Raw genomic sequence first — 14,100 nt, 5'->3', positions numbered from 1 at the left:
GAGACAATTTTGTGGCAATATGTGGTGGTCAAATTTTATTTTTTATTTTTTTTGGGACAGTCTCACTCTGTCACCTAGGCTGGAGTACGGTAACAGGATCTTATCTCACGGCAATTTCTGCTTGCTGGATTCAAGTGACTCTCATGCCTCAGCCTGTCAAGTAGCTGGGATTACAAGTGTGTGCCGCCACACCCAGCTAAGTTTTTGTAATTTTAATAGAGCCAGGATTTAAATAACTACCATTGTGAATGCAACTTAAAGCTCCGATTGTATTTACAGTTACCATTTTATGAAATGGACAAAACATTTAGCTCTTAGATCCTGTAATGTTTGTGGAGCCTTCTGCATATTATACAAGTTAGTATGTTTATTAAATTCTTACGATTAAAGGTTGATGCTCTGAAAATGAATGGTATTCAAAACTTGTAAAAAGTGTAGGGTAAAGAAGTGGTGGTATTTTTTTGAAACAGAGTCTTTGCTCTGTTGCCCAGGCTGGAGTGCAGTGGCTTGATCTCAGCTCACTGCAGCCTCCACCTCCCAGGTTCAACTGATTCTCCTGCCTCAGCCTCCCGAGTAGCTGGGATTACAGGCAAGCGCCACCATGCTCGACTAATTCTTGTGTTTGTAATAGAGACGGGGTTCACCATGTTGGCCAGGCTGGTCTCGAACTCCTGACCTCAGGTGATCCGCCCGCCTCAGCCTCCCTAAGTGCTGGGATTATAGGCATGAGCCACTGCACCCGGCTTATTTTCATTTTATGTGTAGACAGACTTAATGCCAAATTTAATGATTTGCCCATGGACATGCTGGACATTGTCTTTAAGGTTCACTTCAAGTTACCAATTCCACTTAGGCCTCCATATCTGATGAATATGCTTACCAGTATGTTAATTTTTACGAAAGAAACCTAAACCTATTTCGGATTTTTTAAAATAGCCTTTTACTGAAATTGCTTTCTTTAGATCAGTGTGGGATCAAAGTCATTCATCACTTCGTTTTGTTTCTAAATAAAAATAAAACTCTAATGTAAAGAATATTATTGGAAAGCAAAAATGTAATAATTATAACACATTAAAATGTTGGTGTTTGCTGTTTTCCCCTGGTATAACAATCCTTTTTTAGCCAATAAAAAAATAAATCTAAACATCATTCTGATTTGCTGAATGTCACTTCCATTTCTAGACTATTTCCAGTTATAATAAATGAAAATAGTTTTATTGTATTTATTCCTTTCGTCAGTTCTATTCAGAAACTAAATTTATCTCATCTAGTTTCAGAATGTAAATAATTTAGAAAGACCAAGCATTTTTTGTATTATCTTCTTGATTATATGAATGAGAAAATAATTATATGGATAGTATAAATGGTTGTCCTATTTCTTCCTACCATCTCAATCTTTTTTTTTTTTTTTTTTTTTTAAACTGCTGTTCATGGAGCAGGGCTACCCTGTAGGCTCTGTGCCCAGAGTAGCCCCATCCGAATCTTTATGTATAATTACGTTTTGGAAAGACAGACATTTTATTGCTTTAGTTTAAGTGATAGTGTGGATTCTAGACATCTGAATTAACCACAACTAATCAAATGATGAAGTTTTGTATACAGAGACTTAATTACCCCTTGCTTTTAATTATGTGAAATCTTTTAATATGTTTCCCTTTTTATAAAAAAGTATTTATTTATATTTGTATGTACTCAGACACACACACACACACACACACACACACACACCCCTACCCCTCTACATAGAGAGCTTAAGAGATTAATCCCTCGTGTCCTTAATAAATTAGGTAAAGACTATCTTTATAATATCTCTTACTTTTCAATGCATATTCTCATTTTTAGTTTACTTGGAAGCCCAGAGAAGATGATGATTCCAATCTCTGAATGTAATAGTCATTGACCTAATGGAGGAAAGCTTATCTTGCAAAGTAGATAATTTTTCCTAAATTATGTTCATTAAAATCAATTATACTGTTACATTTGGAAGGCTAAGCATTGTCCAAAATACATCAGGGAAACTCATTTACTTGTGCAAGTTTAAATAATATATTTACCATAAGATATTTTTGTCTTTACTGGTGAAAAGGATTTGGTATTGATTTAATTTCCTGTGCTCATGATTGTATATATTTCAAGCATCTGTGGAAATAAGAGTTTGCAGTCAATTAGATCAAATTGCATTAGTATATTTAAAATTGTATTTGATAAATTGATGTAGAAGTTTTCAATCTTGCTTCATACTGGTTGTTCTCTTTTGTTGTTTTTAATCAGGAAAAGGCAAACTGTACCTACAAGCTAAATCCAGCCTACCTCTTGTTTTTATCTTTTCCTTTTTTACTTTTTTAGAGACAGGATCTCCCTCTGTCACCCAGGGTGGAGTACAGTGACTACAGTGATCACACCTCACTGTAGCTTTGAACTTCTGGGCTCAAGGGATCCTCCCACCTCAGCCTCCTGAGTAGCTAGGATTAGAGGTAGAAGCCACTGTTTCCAGTTACTTTTAGATTTTTAAACAGTTGAAAACTCAAAAGAAGAATATGTCATAACACCTAAACATTCTATGAAATTCACATTTCATAGAATGCTAATATAGAAACATTTATTGGAACATAGCCATGCTCATTCATTTATGTATTTTTATGGTATTTTTTGGCTACTTTTCTGCTGTAACAGCAGGGTTGAGTGACAACTGGTATGGCCCATAAAGCCTAATATATTTACTTTCTGGCCATTTACAAAAAATGTTTGCTAGCCCTTATTATAATTCATGAAAATACATGGAAGCCTTCAGCGGTACCTTCATTTAGTTAACTGCATGTGGTATAGACAGCTGTGCTTTTTGAGCACCCCTGTAGCAACTTTCAAACTTCGTATATTTCCTGTCCCAGCAAATCCTTATTAACAAAATGGATTCTTTTGTAAGTTAAAAAGATGCGGTGTAGTAAAAATTAATGTCACTCTTGTGGACTTAACATTCATGTTTTAAAACTGTTGCCAGCAATCTCAGGGATCTAAGAACAAGCAACTATTTGTAGTTGCTAAACCATGAATTTATGACTGGCGAAACTGGTATGGCAAAACATGTTCAATCACCTAATCTGATGTTCAGGATACAAAATATTTGCTTTTATGGTAACTCTTATACTATGAAAGATGGTTTTTATGGATAAATTTATGTAATGGAATGGAATTTAAGAAAGCACACTGGATGTTACCACAAAGGTCAAGGGTTTTATAGCAGAGGGGAAAATCATTCCATTAATAAGCCACACATAATCAGTATCAATTTGAAAGTGAGCATTCAGTCATTATCTATCAGAAATTGTCCAAAGGAGGAGAAATTGCTCCAGTTTTGTGATATTTCTTTTATACTAAAATGAAAGTGCTACTCTAGACATCAGTTGAGACTTTAGAGCAAATCTATTATATTATTAAGCCAATCTTCTCTGTCACTTAGAAACTAACCACCCTTTGTTGGCTTTTTGTCAGCAGTCAAATAAGACTATGTGTGACATAAAGAATGTATTTCTTGAACTGGCAAGGAGCACTCTACCGTATTATCTTAGGAAATGAGTTATGTATATTTTTAACATTTTCATAATACTGGTGTCATTAAACCTAACCAGGCATATCTGAATATTTTAGTGTTCTGAGCTTATGTTTTATATTACCTAGATGGTTATTTTTTTCTTTCAAATTAAGTAGAAAGTACATAATCACTTAAAATTATGTCAGTACAGTAGTCTTACTGTGAAAATACACATTCCAGCCTGATTTTAACCTTTTCTTTGAGAGTCTCACTCTGCCACTCAGACTGGAGTACAGTGGCACAATCTAGGCTCACTGCAACTTCTGCCTCCCAGGTTCAAGGGATTCTCCTGCCTCAGCCTCCCGAGTAGCTGGGATTATAGATGCGCACCACTACACCCAAATACTTTTTTTTGTATTTTTTAGTAGAGATGAGGTTTGGTTTTACCATATTGGTCAGGCTGGTCTCGAAGTCATGACCTCACGTGATCCACCCGCCTCGGCTTCCCAAAGTGCTAGGATTACAGGCATGAGCCACCACACCCGGCCTGATTTCAACCTTTTACTCCATCATGTCCTTCTCTTTTTTTTTTTTTTTTTTTTTTTGAAACAGGGTTGTGCTTTGTCGCCCGGGCTGAAGTGCAGTGGCATGATTATAGCTCACTGCTGCCTTGAATTCCTGGGCTCAAGTGATCCTCCCATCTCAGCCTCCCAAGTAGTTGGGACTACAGGTGCGCACCCCACCATGCCTGGCTAATATTTAAATTTTTTGTAGCAATGGCATCTCGCCGTGTTGCTCAGGCTGGGCTCGAACTCCTGGACTCAAGGGATCCTCCCACCTTGGCTGCCTGAAGTGCTGGGATTATAGGTGTGAGCCACCGCACCTGGCCCCATTATCCCCTCCTGTACACTTGAAAAAATACCTTTATTTTGATTATCCAAATAGTCATTCAGCACAGTGTTAACATAGAAAAAAACAGCATTTGGGTATTTGTAAATCATGACTAAGGTACATTACCAAAGTGAGGTTTCTTCTCTTTTACACTTTCTGATTATAAGATTGCATGAGTTTGCCACCCTAAGTCTCCTCTCTTTGATGAGTATTTGCCTATTTCTATATATGGAATGTCACATAACCAGTGTTAGAAGTTCATAGAAAGGTATCTTCCACCCATTGTCTTTCAGTTCTTGCTTTTGAGTCAGCCTCACTTTATAAGATAATGTTGCCTTTTACCTCTTACATGTAAAGAAATGTGTCAAATTTTAAAAGGCAATAATAGTAAACTTTCATTTCTTTTGATTGTGCTAATGAGACAGAGTATATGTGGAGGGAAGAGAGGGTGGGGGAGAAGAACCTGAGCCCTGGAAGTCACAGAACTAGGTTCAGATATCAGCTCTGTCACTTTCTGCTTGTAACCATGAGCCTCCCTGAACATACTATGTATTTCAGCTCACAAAATTGTTACAACAATTGATACATTTGGAAAGCACCAGCACAGTGTCTGCCATAGTAAATGCACCTTTAGGTTAGCTTTTTTTTGGAGATGGAGTCTCGCTCTTGCTGCCCAGGCTGGAGTGCAATGGCACCATAGCTTACTGCATCCTCTGCCTCCCAGGTTCAGGCGATTCTCCAGCCTCAGCCTCCCCAGTAGCTGGGATTCACAGGCGCGTGTCACTACACCTGGCTAATTTTTGTATTTTTAGTAGAGGCGGGGTTCACCATGTTGGCCTGGTCGAACCCCTAATCTCAGGTGATCCACCTGCCTCGGCCTCCCAAAGTGCTGGGATTATAGGTGTGAGCCACTGCGCCTGGCCTTATGTTAGCTATTTTTGTGTATCAGTACATTAAGGTGTCTCGCTCATGTTCAATTAGAGTTCATGTCCATCTTTGCAAAAGGAGGAACAACACACAAGTGAACGATGTACTTCCAAACCTCATTTAAGATGTTTTTTGAACTTTTTCTGTGTTCTGTATATGTTTCTAATAAAGCAGATCTTAGTGAACTGATTTCTTCCCATTTGTCATTTGCTGGAGGTTATAACTAGTAGCTCAAATAGGATACAGTTTACATAGGAGGAGAGCTTCACAGAGGGTCCTGTCTCTTCACTTAGCTAGGTGACTTGTTTTTGAAAAATTAATAGGTATTAGTTATTCAAGATAAAAACTATTATATATAGGTAACTACTTATAGTTACTGTCTTTAAAGTGTGAAATGTGAAGACTGTGCCATTAAGTGGATTTTTTTCTTTTTTTTTTTTTTTTTGAGACAGAGTCTTGTTCTATCGCTAGGCTGGAGTGCACTGGTGCAGTCTTGGCTCACTGCAACCTCTGCCTCCTGGGTTCAAGCTATTCTCCTGCCTCAGCCTCCCTGGTAGCTGGGATTACAGGCGCCCGCCACCACACAAAGCTAGTTTTTGTATTTTTAGTAGAGATGAGGTTTCACCATGTTGGCCAGGCTGGTCTCGATCTCCTGACCTCGTGATCCACCTGCCTCGGCCTCCCAAAGTGCTGGGATTGTAGGTGTGAGCCACTGCGCCCGGCCCATTAAGTGGATTTTTAATCTCACACAAGCTCAAGGCACAGCTGAAGACCTTTTAAATTCTGTGAAAGATAGTGGATATTCATAGCTAGTTTTTAATTCCAGACCCTTAATTTCTCTTATCTGTAAGTCAGCCTTGTTGACTTGTATCTAACATTTAGCACCTTTACAAAATTATTCAAGCCAGTAAATATATATAAAAAAACTATTTGGCTTTGTTACAAGATTTGCTCATTTAACCTTTAACAATCCTCTTTAAAATGGGAATGATGATGTAACAGAAATTGCTGTAACTTACAAAGTAATATATGTATACAAGGGGGAGGAATTCAGCAACAACAATGCCTGTCATAAATCAGGCAGTGCATTGGGATACTTTTTGTGGGTTTTAATTAACCAGGTAGTTCACATCATTCAGTACTCAAATGTCATAATTCAGAATTAGATGTTTTAAGGAAGCTAATTTCTGTACATAATAAAAAATCTTATTAAAAAATTTATTAAGATAGAAAAAGAGGGAAATATTAGTAACTCTGCTTTATAGAGGAGGAGATTGAGAGACCAGAGTTTGAACCTGCATGAAGTCATATCAGTAAAGGAACTGAAATTAACAGTTTTTAGTGGTATGCTATTTCCACAAGATAATTAATGGTTTATTGTTGGAAAAATATTTGTATATTGTTTAATGATCTTGGAAATAGAGCCCATTATTTTAACCTGTTGAAAAAGTATTTATAAGGCTGGACGCGGAGGCTCATGCCTGTAATCCCACTGGGAGGCCGATGAGGGCGGATCAAGAGGTCAGGAGTTTGAGACCAGCCTGACCAACATGGCAAAACCCCATCTCTACTAAAAATACAAAAATTAGCTGGTCGTGGAGGCCGAGGCAGGAGGATCTCTTGAACCCGGGAGGCGGAGGTTGCAGTCAACCGAGATTGCATCACTGCACTCCAGCCTGGGTGACAGAGTGAGACTCCATCTCAAAACAAAACAAAACAAAAAATATTTATAAATAAATGTTGAAGAAATAGATTATATATCCTAGTAGTTATAACTTATAAAATTTCAACATAGGCAACTGGTTTTATAGCCCATTATTTTAACCTGTTGAATAAATAAGATATAAATAAATGAGTTATAAGTTGTAAAATTTCAACACAGCCAACTGGTTTTATAAAGTGTACTTGTCTGCAAGGTGTTGGCAATGCTTCTTTAAAAACAGTTGATAGCCTGGTGTGATGGCTCACGCCTGTAATCCCTGCACTTTGGGAAGCCAAGGTTGGCAGATTGCTTGAGTCCAGGAGTTTGAGACCAGCCTGGTCAACATGGTGAAACCCCGTCTCTACTAAAAATACAAAAATTAGTTGTGCGTGGTGGTATGTGCCTGTAATCCCAGCTACTCAGGAAGCTGAGGCAGCAGAATCACTTGAACTTGGGAGGCGAAGATTCCAGTGAGTCAAGATCGTGCCCAGCACACTATGGGCTGGGAGAGTGAGACTGTGTCTCAGAAAAAAAAAAACAGCACAGAAAAAAGTTTATAATTCCCTATATTATGGAAAAGGTATATGGATGGTTATGTATAGAAGTTTTTGTTTGTTTGTTTGTTTGTTTGCAGATAATTTCTTTATTGAAACTATCAGTAAGTTTTACTATGAAATTTTACATACATGATGGAAAGTGGAAGACATATACCAATTATATTCCAGGAAAAAATACTTTAATAGTATTGTTATATAGTGTATTGGCTGATTCCAGTGGATCCTCATCTCTCACTGCTGACATTATCTCCAATATTTGAATTATATGGCAGGGTTCATTTCTGTCTTTTAAGCAGTGCCCACTTTCCCACTTCTTTTTGGTAGGAAATGCAGTTTTTATATATTTTGATCCAGCATGTATACTTTTGACTCCACACCAAGGTGCATCTGTCTCAATCATTAATTTTTCACTAGGAATTGACTTCAAAACTTTCAAATTAGTTTCAGTTTTCAGTGAGCAACCATTAAATCCTATATAAAGATCCAAGTCAATCAAAGCAGCTGCTCCTTCCTTGGTACCATCAAATGAATGCACCACTCCCCCTAGACACCGATCTCTATTTCTTTTCATTATGTCCAAAAATTCAGCATGTGAGTTTCGACAATGAAGAAACATTGGTAATATTGTTTGTTCTGACAGTTCAAACTGTTTTTTAAAATATTTGAGTTGAGTATCTTTGGGACAAAACTGCAGTCGGTCAAAATCAAGTCCACATTCTCCTATTGCCACAACTTTCCCTTTATTGTTTTCAGCAAGATTTAGCAACTCCTTTAAGTAAAGATCAGGGTTATTTTCAAATTCACCACATCTTGTAGGATGACATCCAACTGTACTGAAAAACATATGATTTGTTTGTGCCAAATGCAGTGCATCTTTACTGTCTTGTAGATTTCCACCTGTAATCATAAACTTTTTAACACCAATCTCGACAGCTCTCCCTATTACATTCTGTAAGTCTATCTTGATGCTTTTGAACCCCCCTATAAATTCCTATGAACATGGGGTCAATCAGTTTGATACCAATATCGATAAACTTGAAATGACTCATGACTGCGGATGGGGGACCTCCCCGGCGGAAGCGCTATGTATGGAAGTTTTAAAGTGAGAAAAAATTTAAAAGAACTTGCTGTCAGAGATGTCTGAAAATAGTAATGGTTTTCCTTGTAAAATAGTTTCCTATGGGCCGGGTGTGGTGGCTCACGCCTGTAATACCAACACTTTGGGAGGTCAAGGCAGGTGGATCACCTGAGGTCAGGAGTTTGAGACCAGCCTAACCAGTATGATGAAACCCCGTCTCTACTAAAAATACAAAAATTAGCCAAGCATGGTGGCATGCTCCTGTAACCCCAGCTACTCGGGAGGCTGAGACAGGAGAATCGCTTGAACCTGGGAGGCGGAGGTTGCAGTAAGCCGAGATCCTGCCATTGCACTCCAGCCTGGGCAACAAGAGCAAAACTCCGTCTCAAAAAAAAAAAAAAAAAAAAAAAGTTTCCCATGTTCTGTTTGTTATAGACTAGACTGTCAGCTGGTGTGCATTAAGGGGGTTAGAGTCTGATAGGACTTTCTAAGTGTGTACTGTATTATTGAGGGGGTGCAGAGAAAAGAGATTGCTAGAAAGTTTCTTTGGAAAGTAAAGAAAGACATGTTAATGCCCATTTCTTTCTCCCAAAATGACAGATTTTGCCTACTTATTTGTATGACAGTTTTTCATCCTGGTATTTTCTTCTGCTATAAAGCAGTACTTCTATATATTTTCCAAGGAACATAGTTAACTAATTTAAAGGCCCTTACTTTGGCCTGTTGGCTTTCACTATGTTTAAGTACATATCAGATAGAATATTTACCACAATACTATTCTAAAAATACAGAGTAGTGCCTTAAAAAGCAGTACAAGAAGGAAACACTTTACCTGGATAGACTTTGGAAGAGAGTGAAGTATGACCTACTTGATTAGGCATCCTTTTTTATTTTTTACACTTCAGCCACCTTTTGGCTTTACGAAGTTGCCAAATTGTTTTTTATTCGTCAGTTATAGTTCACTTAGTTTAGCTCTTTCCTATTCACTGGTTTCCATGATCTGCCTGTCCACTTTTTTTTTTTTTTTTTTTTTTTTAAGACGGAGTCTCACTCTGTTGCCCAGGCTGGAGTGCAGTGGCGTGATCTTGGCCCACTGCAAGTGCCACCTCCCGGGTTCACACCATTCTCCTGCCTCAGCCTCCTGAGTAGCTGGGACTGCAGGCGCCCACCACCACGCCCAGCTAATTTTTTTGTATTTTTAGTAGAGATGGGGTTTCACCATGTTAGCCAGGATGGTCTCGATCTCCTGACCTTGTGATCCACCCGCCTCAGCCTCCCAAAGTGCTGGGATTACAGGCGTGAGCCACCGTGCCCCGCCCTGCTTGTCCACTTTTAAAATAGTTGCCATTTAACAGTGCTGGTTTGTTATTCTTGCCAGCTACTCTAGTGTTCCTGCAGCTGATCTCAAATGCAGGAGCAGCAGAGGTACTTTGAGAGAGAGAGAGGGAGAACAGAATGTCAGAGTCCAGTGGGAGACCAGCAAATTGTGGGAAATCACGTGACTGTATGATTCACATCTCCAATGAGAGAGAATCGGTTGTTTCTATGTCTAGATCCACCCTGTTATGAGAGTAATACCATCAATAATGTAATTTTAATTGTCTCGATGCTTTGGCGCTAGTTTCAAGAAATAAAATTTTTAGCAGCAAAATTACTGGTCAGATGACTGAGTAGAACTGAATTTGATGACATTTAAATCAGGACAGAATAAAAGTAGTTTCAAACTCTAGAGGTTAAGTATTATGGGAAGGTCAGTAAGTCATCTGTGAATATATATCTATTGTCATTAAAATGTTCACCTCAGTTCTTTTGCCAACACCTTTAAATGACCTGATGTTATTTGATTTGTATATTGCTTCCAATAGTGAATCCCTTAAAAAGATGAGTTGAATAAGGCTATACTTTAGAAGTTAGAAAACACATTAATTTCAGATTTTGACTTTAGGACATCGTTGTCAAGGGTCAAGTCTTACCACAGATTAATTTCTTATGCTCTTTTGTTGCCGGTGAACTATAACTCACGAATTTGTGTTTTTGCGTACATTTAGATCAAAGGAATTTTCTTCAGTCCTTAGAACATATAGGAGGGAAAGTCGGTAACATTAATGATAGGAGAGCGTAACATGGACCTTTCTTTTAATCTGTAATTCTAGGACGACATAGACAGCCTAAACCCAGTTCTCAGGGACAATCCGCAGCTTCACGAGGAAGTGAAAGTCTGGGTAAAGGAACAAAAGGTTCAGGAGATTTTTATGCAAGGTAACTATTTTGAAGTTATGCGTTAAATTTTTTTCGATCTAGGCAACTTACCGTATTTGTTTTTGGTTATTCAATTGTGTGCAATATAAATAGAAGGCCCGGTCCAATATTTTGAGTTATATACATCCAGGAAAATAATAGCAGAGTCATAATAATTTTGATAGAAAGTTGATAATTTCATGAGTGCATTAACTTTATTTGAACTAAATGCCTGTCATGAAATTACAGCCACATGGGTGTTTTGTTGACAGAAAACTGCATATTATGGAATTCTTTAGGTGTGTCTTTCCTGGAGAAGGGAGCATTGTTTGCAGTAGAGGGTTGCCCACAGCCACAATTGATTTCCTTTGAAGAATGTCCTTCGTATCTGGTAAAAGTGGCCTATTTCAGTGCACCTTTTTCAAAAATTTACTAGTCTTTTGTTTCCTTTGTTTAGTATGTTACAACGTGTGACCTTCAAACCAGTGGGGTTTGACAATTTTTAGCAATTCCCATTTCTGTCAGTAAAATCATGTATTGTAAATACAAGCTTTTTGGAAATTGAATGGAAAGTGAGACAATATGGCATGAATTGTTGTCGAATGTCTTTGTGAATGGAATTTTGTTGTTAAATTCCCATATTTATCTCAACCGTCAACTTCCATGCCATTAAGCATCCAGAAAGAATCCCAAAGCTGTTTGCTTTATATGGGTATGTACAGTAGTGGATCGTCTACATATTTAATTATTCCTAGGCTAAATATTATTTAAACTTTTTTGTGGAGAATTTAAAACACATACAAAAATAGAATATTTCAGTGAACTTTCATTCACCTCTCTCCCAGCCCCAACAACTATCAAATCTTGGCTGATCCTGTGCTATCCATACCCCCTTCTGTCAAATTTCATACATCACCCTATTCTATTCATTTTTTTAAACAAAACAATGCTGGAACATTATTTTGAAAAAAGTAATAGTTTTTAAATTTAAAATACTAGGTATTTCAAGTTTTCATTTGTCTCATAAATGTCGAAGATTTTAACAGGTTGGATTTTTAAAAATCAAGGGATTCAGAAAAGGTCCACACATTGTGATTATTTGGTACATCCCCATTGTTTCTCTTGTTTTCCCTTTCCTTGCAATTTATTTGTTGAAGAAACCAGGCAAATTTTTAAAAAATAATATTTTGTTTCTGCATTGTATCCTTAGAGGAGAAAAGATTAAGGGGCAGTACAGTCCCTATTCGTTCTATGCAGAATTGTGTGAGGCTGACTCTAAGCTATGTTAAGTAGTGGGAACAAACCAGTGTAAACTGTTTGTTAATGGGAATTGAAAACTGATCATATTTGGAATTACTCTATAAGCATGTCCTATATTAGAAAAAATAATATGGAGTCTTACTCTTTAATAGTTAGAAAAGACTGAAGTTTATATAATTGATATGGCTACTAACCAGTGTTTATGCATCACCTCCCTTAAATTATAGCCAGTCAACATCTTCACTTTTCTCTAGATGAACGGATTTAATTTACAGGTCATATGGAATACTTTCTACAGTTCATTGATTTATATGTATATATTTAAAGCTGGCAAAGGATTGTTGAATCAGTTATAACTGTAGAAGAAAGAACATCAGAAAAATAAATTCAGTCCCAGATCTTTGACTTAAAATTTTACCTAATCTGTCAATCTCTCACTTTCTTGATTTTTGTAAAAGGGCTAACAATACTTAAGAGAGAGAATTAAATAAGCACTTGAAAATTTTGAAAGCCCTTTGTAAATTATTAAGGTACAGCAGTTATTTCCCTTACAGTTCTTTGTTAAAGTATTTGATACCATTTTAATACTTGTCAATTAAAGATCATTTTCATCTCAGTATCCTCTTCTGTAGAGTGACTTGTTTTATTAGGCATATCTGAATATCTGCAGATAAATATCTTTAATATTTTTTTATTTTCTAATGGATATCTATACAAGAATATCCTTTGAAAAAGTGAATTTAACACAAAAGTGTACCATATTTCGTTAAAAATTTTTAGTGCTATATGTATAAATTCACTTAGCCAATCTCTTTTTTAAGACTTTTAGCAGCTTTTTCTGGCTGTGATAGCAAATCAAAATTTATAGTTGTTTATAGTAAAGTTTTGGCAACTAGAAGACTCAAACATCAAGTTGCAAGTTAATCTTTCTGTTTCAACCATGTAGTCATCTACTGCAATCTTACTAAGTAGCTTCATAACCTTACTACATTCTACACTACTATAACTTTGCATTTTGAACTGTTCTCTTATTAACTCGTGATCCTAGAAACCTTCCTTCTCTCTTATTTCTATTGAATCAGGAAGTATGTAGGTCTAGTGCAGTGTATATAGTAACTTCAGAATGATTCATTTGAAAGGATATTTACTTCTAAAACTTTTTTTTGAAAACTGATAGTTGGATATATTACTATTGTACACTAGCTCATGTTTCTTCTAAAAGGCAGTTATTAAATGAAGATGTCTCCATTTAAGATGTTTCTATTTCTTGTGTTTTTTTTAAGGTCCTTATTCCTTAAATGGATACAGAGTGAGAGTATATAGACAAGACTCTGCCACCCAGTGGTTTACTGGCATAATTACTCATCATGATCTCTTCACCCGCACCATGATCGTTATGAATGATCAGGTAAATAGTTACACAAATATTTCTGTAGAGATTTTAAAAGTTCAAATCATCCATGTCCCCCAAAATACATCAACAATTTGATACTAAATAATTTTTATCTCTGGGGTTTTTAGTCATGTAATTCTAGTAAGTTTAAATGTATCTGATATTACATAGAGGTCATTTCAGGTCATAGGGAGACAGCAATGCTCAATTTATTTCAACACTGATAAAATCAGTTCCTAAAATAGAGGCATTAAACTCTTTTAATTGATTAGTCTTTTTTAAATCATTAGATCAGCTAAAATTTTCTTTCTCGGAGTTTCAGTTTTTCTGTCCCTCCAGTAATAAAAATATTTCCCAAATCATTTCTTTTCATCAGTGAAAACTTAAACACACACTACAGTTCTTCTCACATCAAATATCAGTGTTGGTATGCTCCATTAAGTTTTATGGTGAATCTTAAGGATTACAAGTTTCCTATGGAGTTTTTTTTTTTTTTTTTTTTTTTTTTTTTTTTTTTTTTTTTTT

General features: G+C 36.6%; 2 protein-coding genes across 6 annotated transcripts in view; one reads left to right on the top strand and one right to left on the bottom strand.

Annotated features, from left to right (window-relative positions):
- The window catches only part of JMJD1C (jumonji domain containing 1C), a 369,469-nt gene that overhangs the window by 305,296 nt on the left and 50,073 nt on the right, over positions 1–14,100 (top strand). For all 5 annotated transcript variants that reach the window (XM_055274441.2, XM_063637907.1, XM_063637905.1 and 2 more), the window contains 2 exons: positions 10,838–10,943; positions 13,466–13,590. In XM_055274441.2, the coding sequence (XP_055130416.1) occupies positions 10,937–10,943; positions 13,466–13,590 (132 nt within the window). In that variant the 5' untranslated portion in view covers positions 10,838–10,936. The remainder of the gene's footprint in view (positions 1–10,837; positions 10,944–13,465; positions 13,591–14,100) is intronic.
- Positions 7,546–8,682, bottom strand: LOC129480545 (deoxyribonuclease TATDN1-like). The gene is made up of 2 exons (XM_063637910.1): positions 8,568–8,682; positions 7,546–8,452 (listed from the first exon to the last, which is right to left on the bottom strand). Exons 1-2 carry the CDS (start codon positions 8,653–8,655, stop codon positions 7,764–7,766), a joined length of 777 nt encoding a protein of 258 aa, XP_063493980.1. The 5' UTR covers positions 8,656–8,682; the 3' UTR covers positions 7,546–7,763.

This window comes from Symphalangus syndactylus, chromosome 4, assembly GCF_028878055.3.
Source record: "Symphalangus syndactylus isolate Jambi chromosome 4, NHGRI_mSymSyn1-v2.1_pri, whole genome shotgun sequence".
In the NCBI taxonomy this organism is placed as follows: domain Eukaryota; kingdom Metazoa; phylum Chordata; class Mammalia; order Primates; family Hylobatidae; genus Symphalangus; species Symphalangus syndactylus.
This window is presented reverse-complemented; position numbering and strand designations above follow the sequence as displayed.

Coding starts and splice junctions, on each gene's coding strand:
- LOC129480545 (XM_063637910.1), bottom strand. CDS start 8,655: ATGAGTCATTTCAAGTTTATCGATATTGGTATCAAACTGATTGACCCC. Junction 8,453..8,567: donor GGGGGTTCAAAAGCATCAAG/ATAGACTTACAG, acceptor CACAAACAAATC/ATATGTTTTTCAGTACAGTT.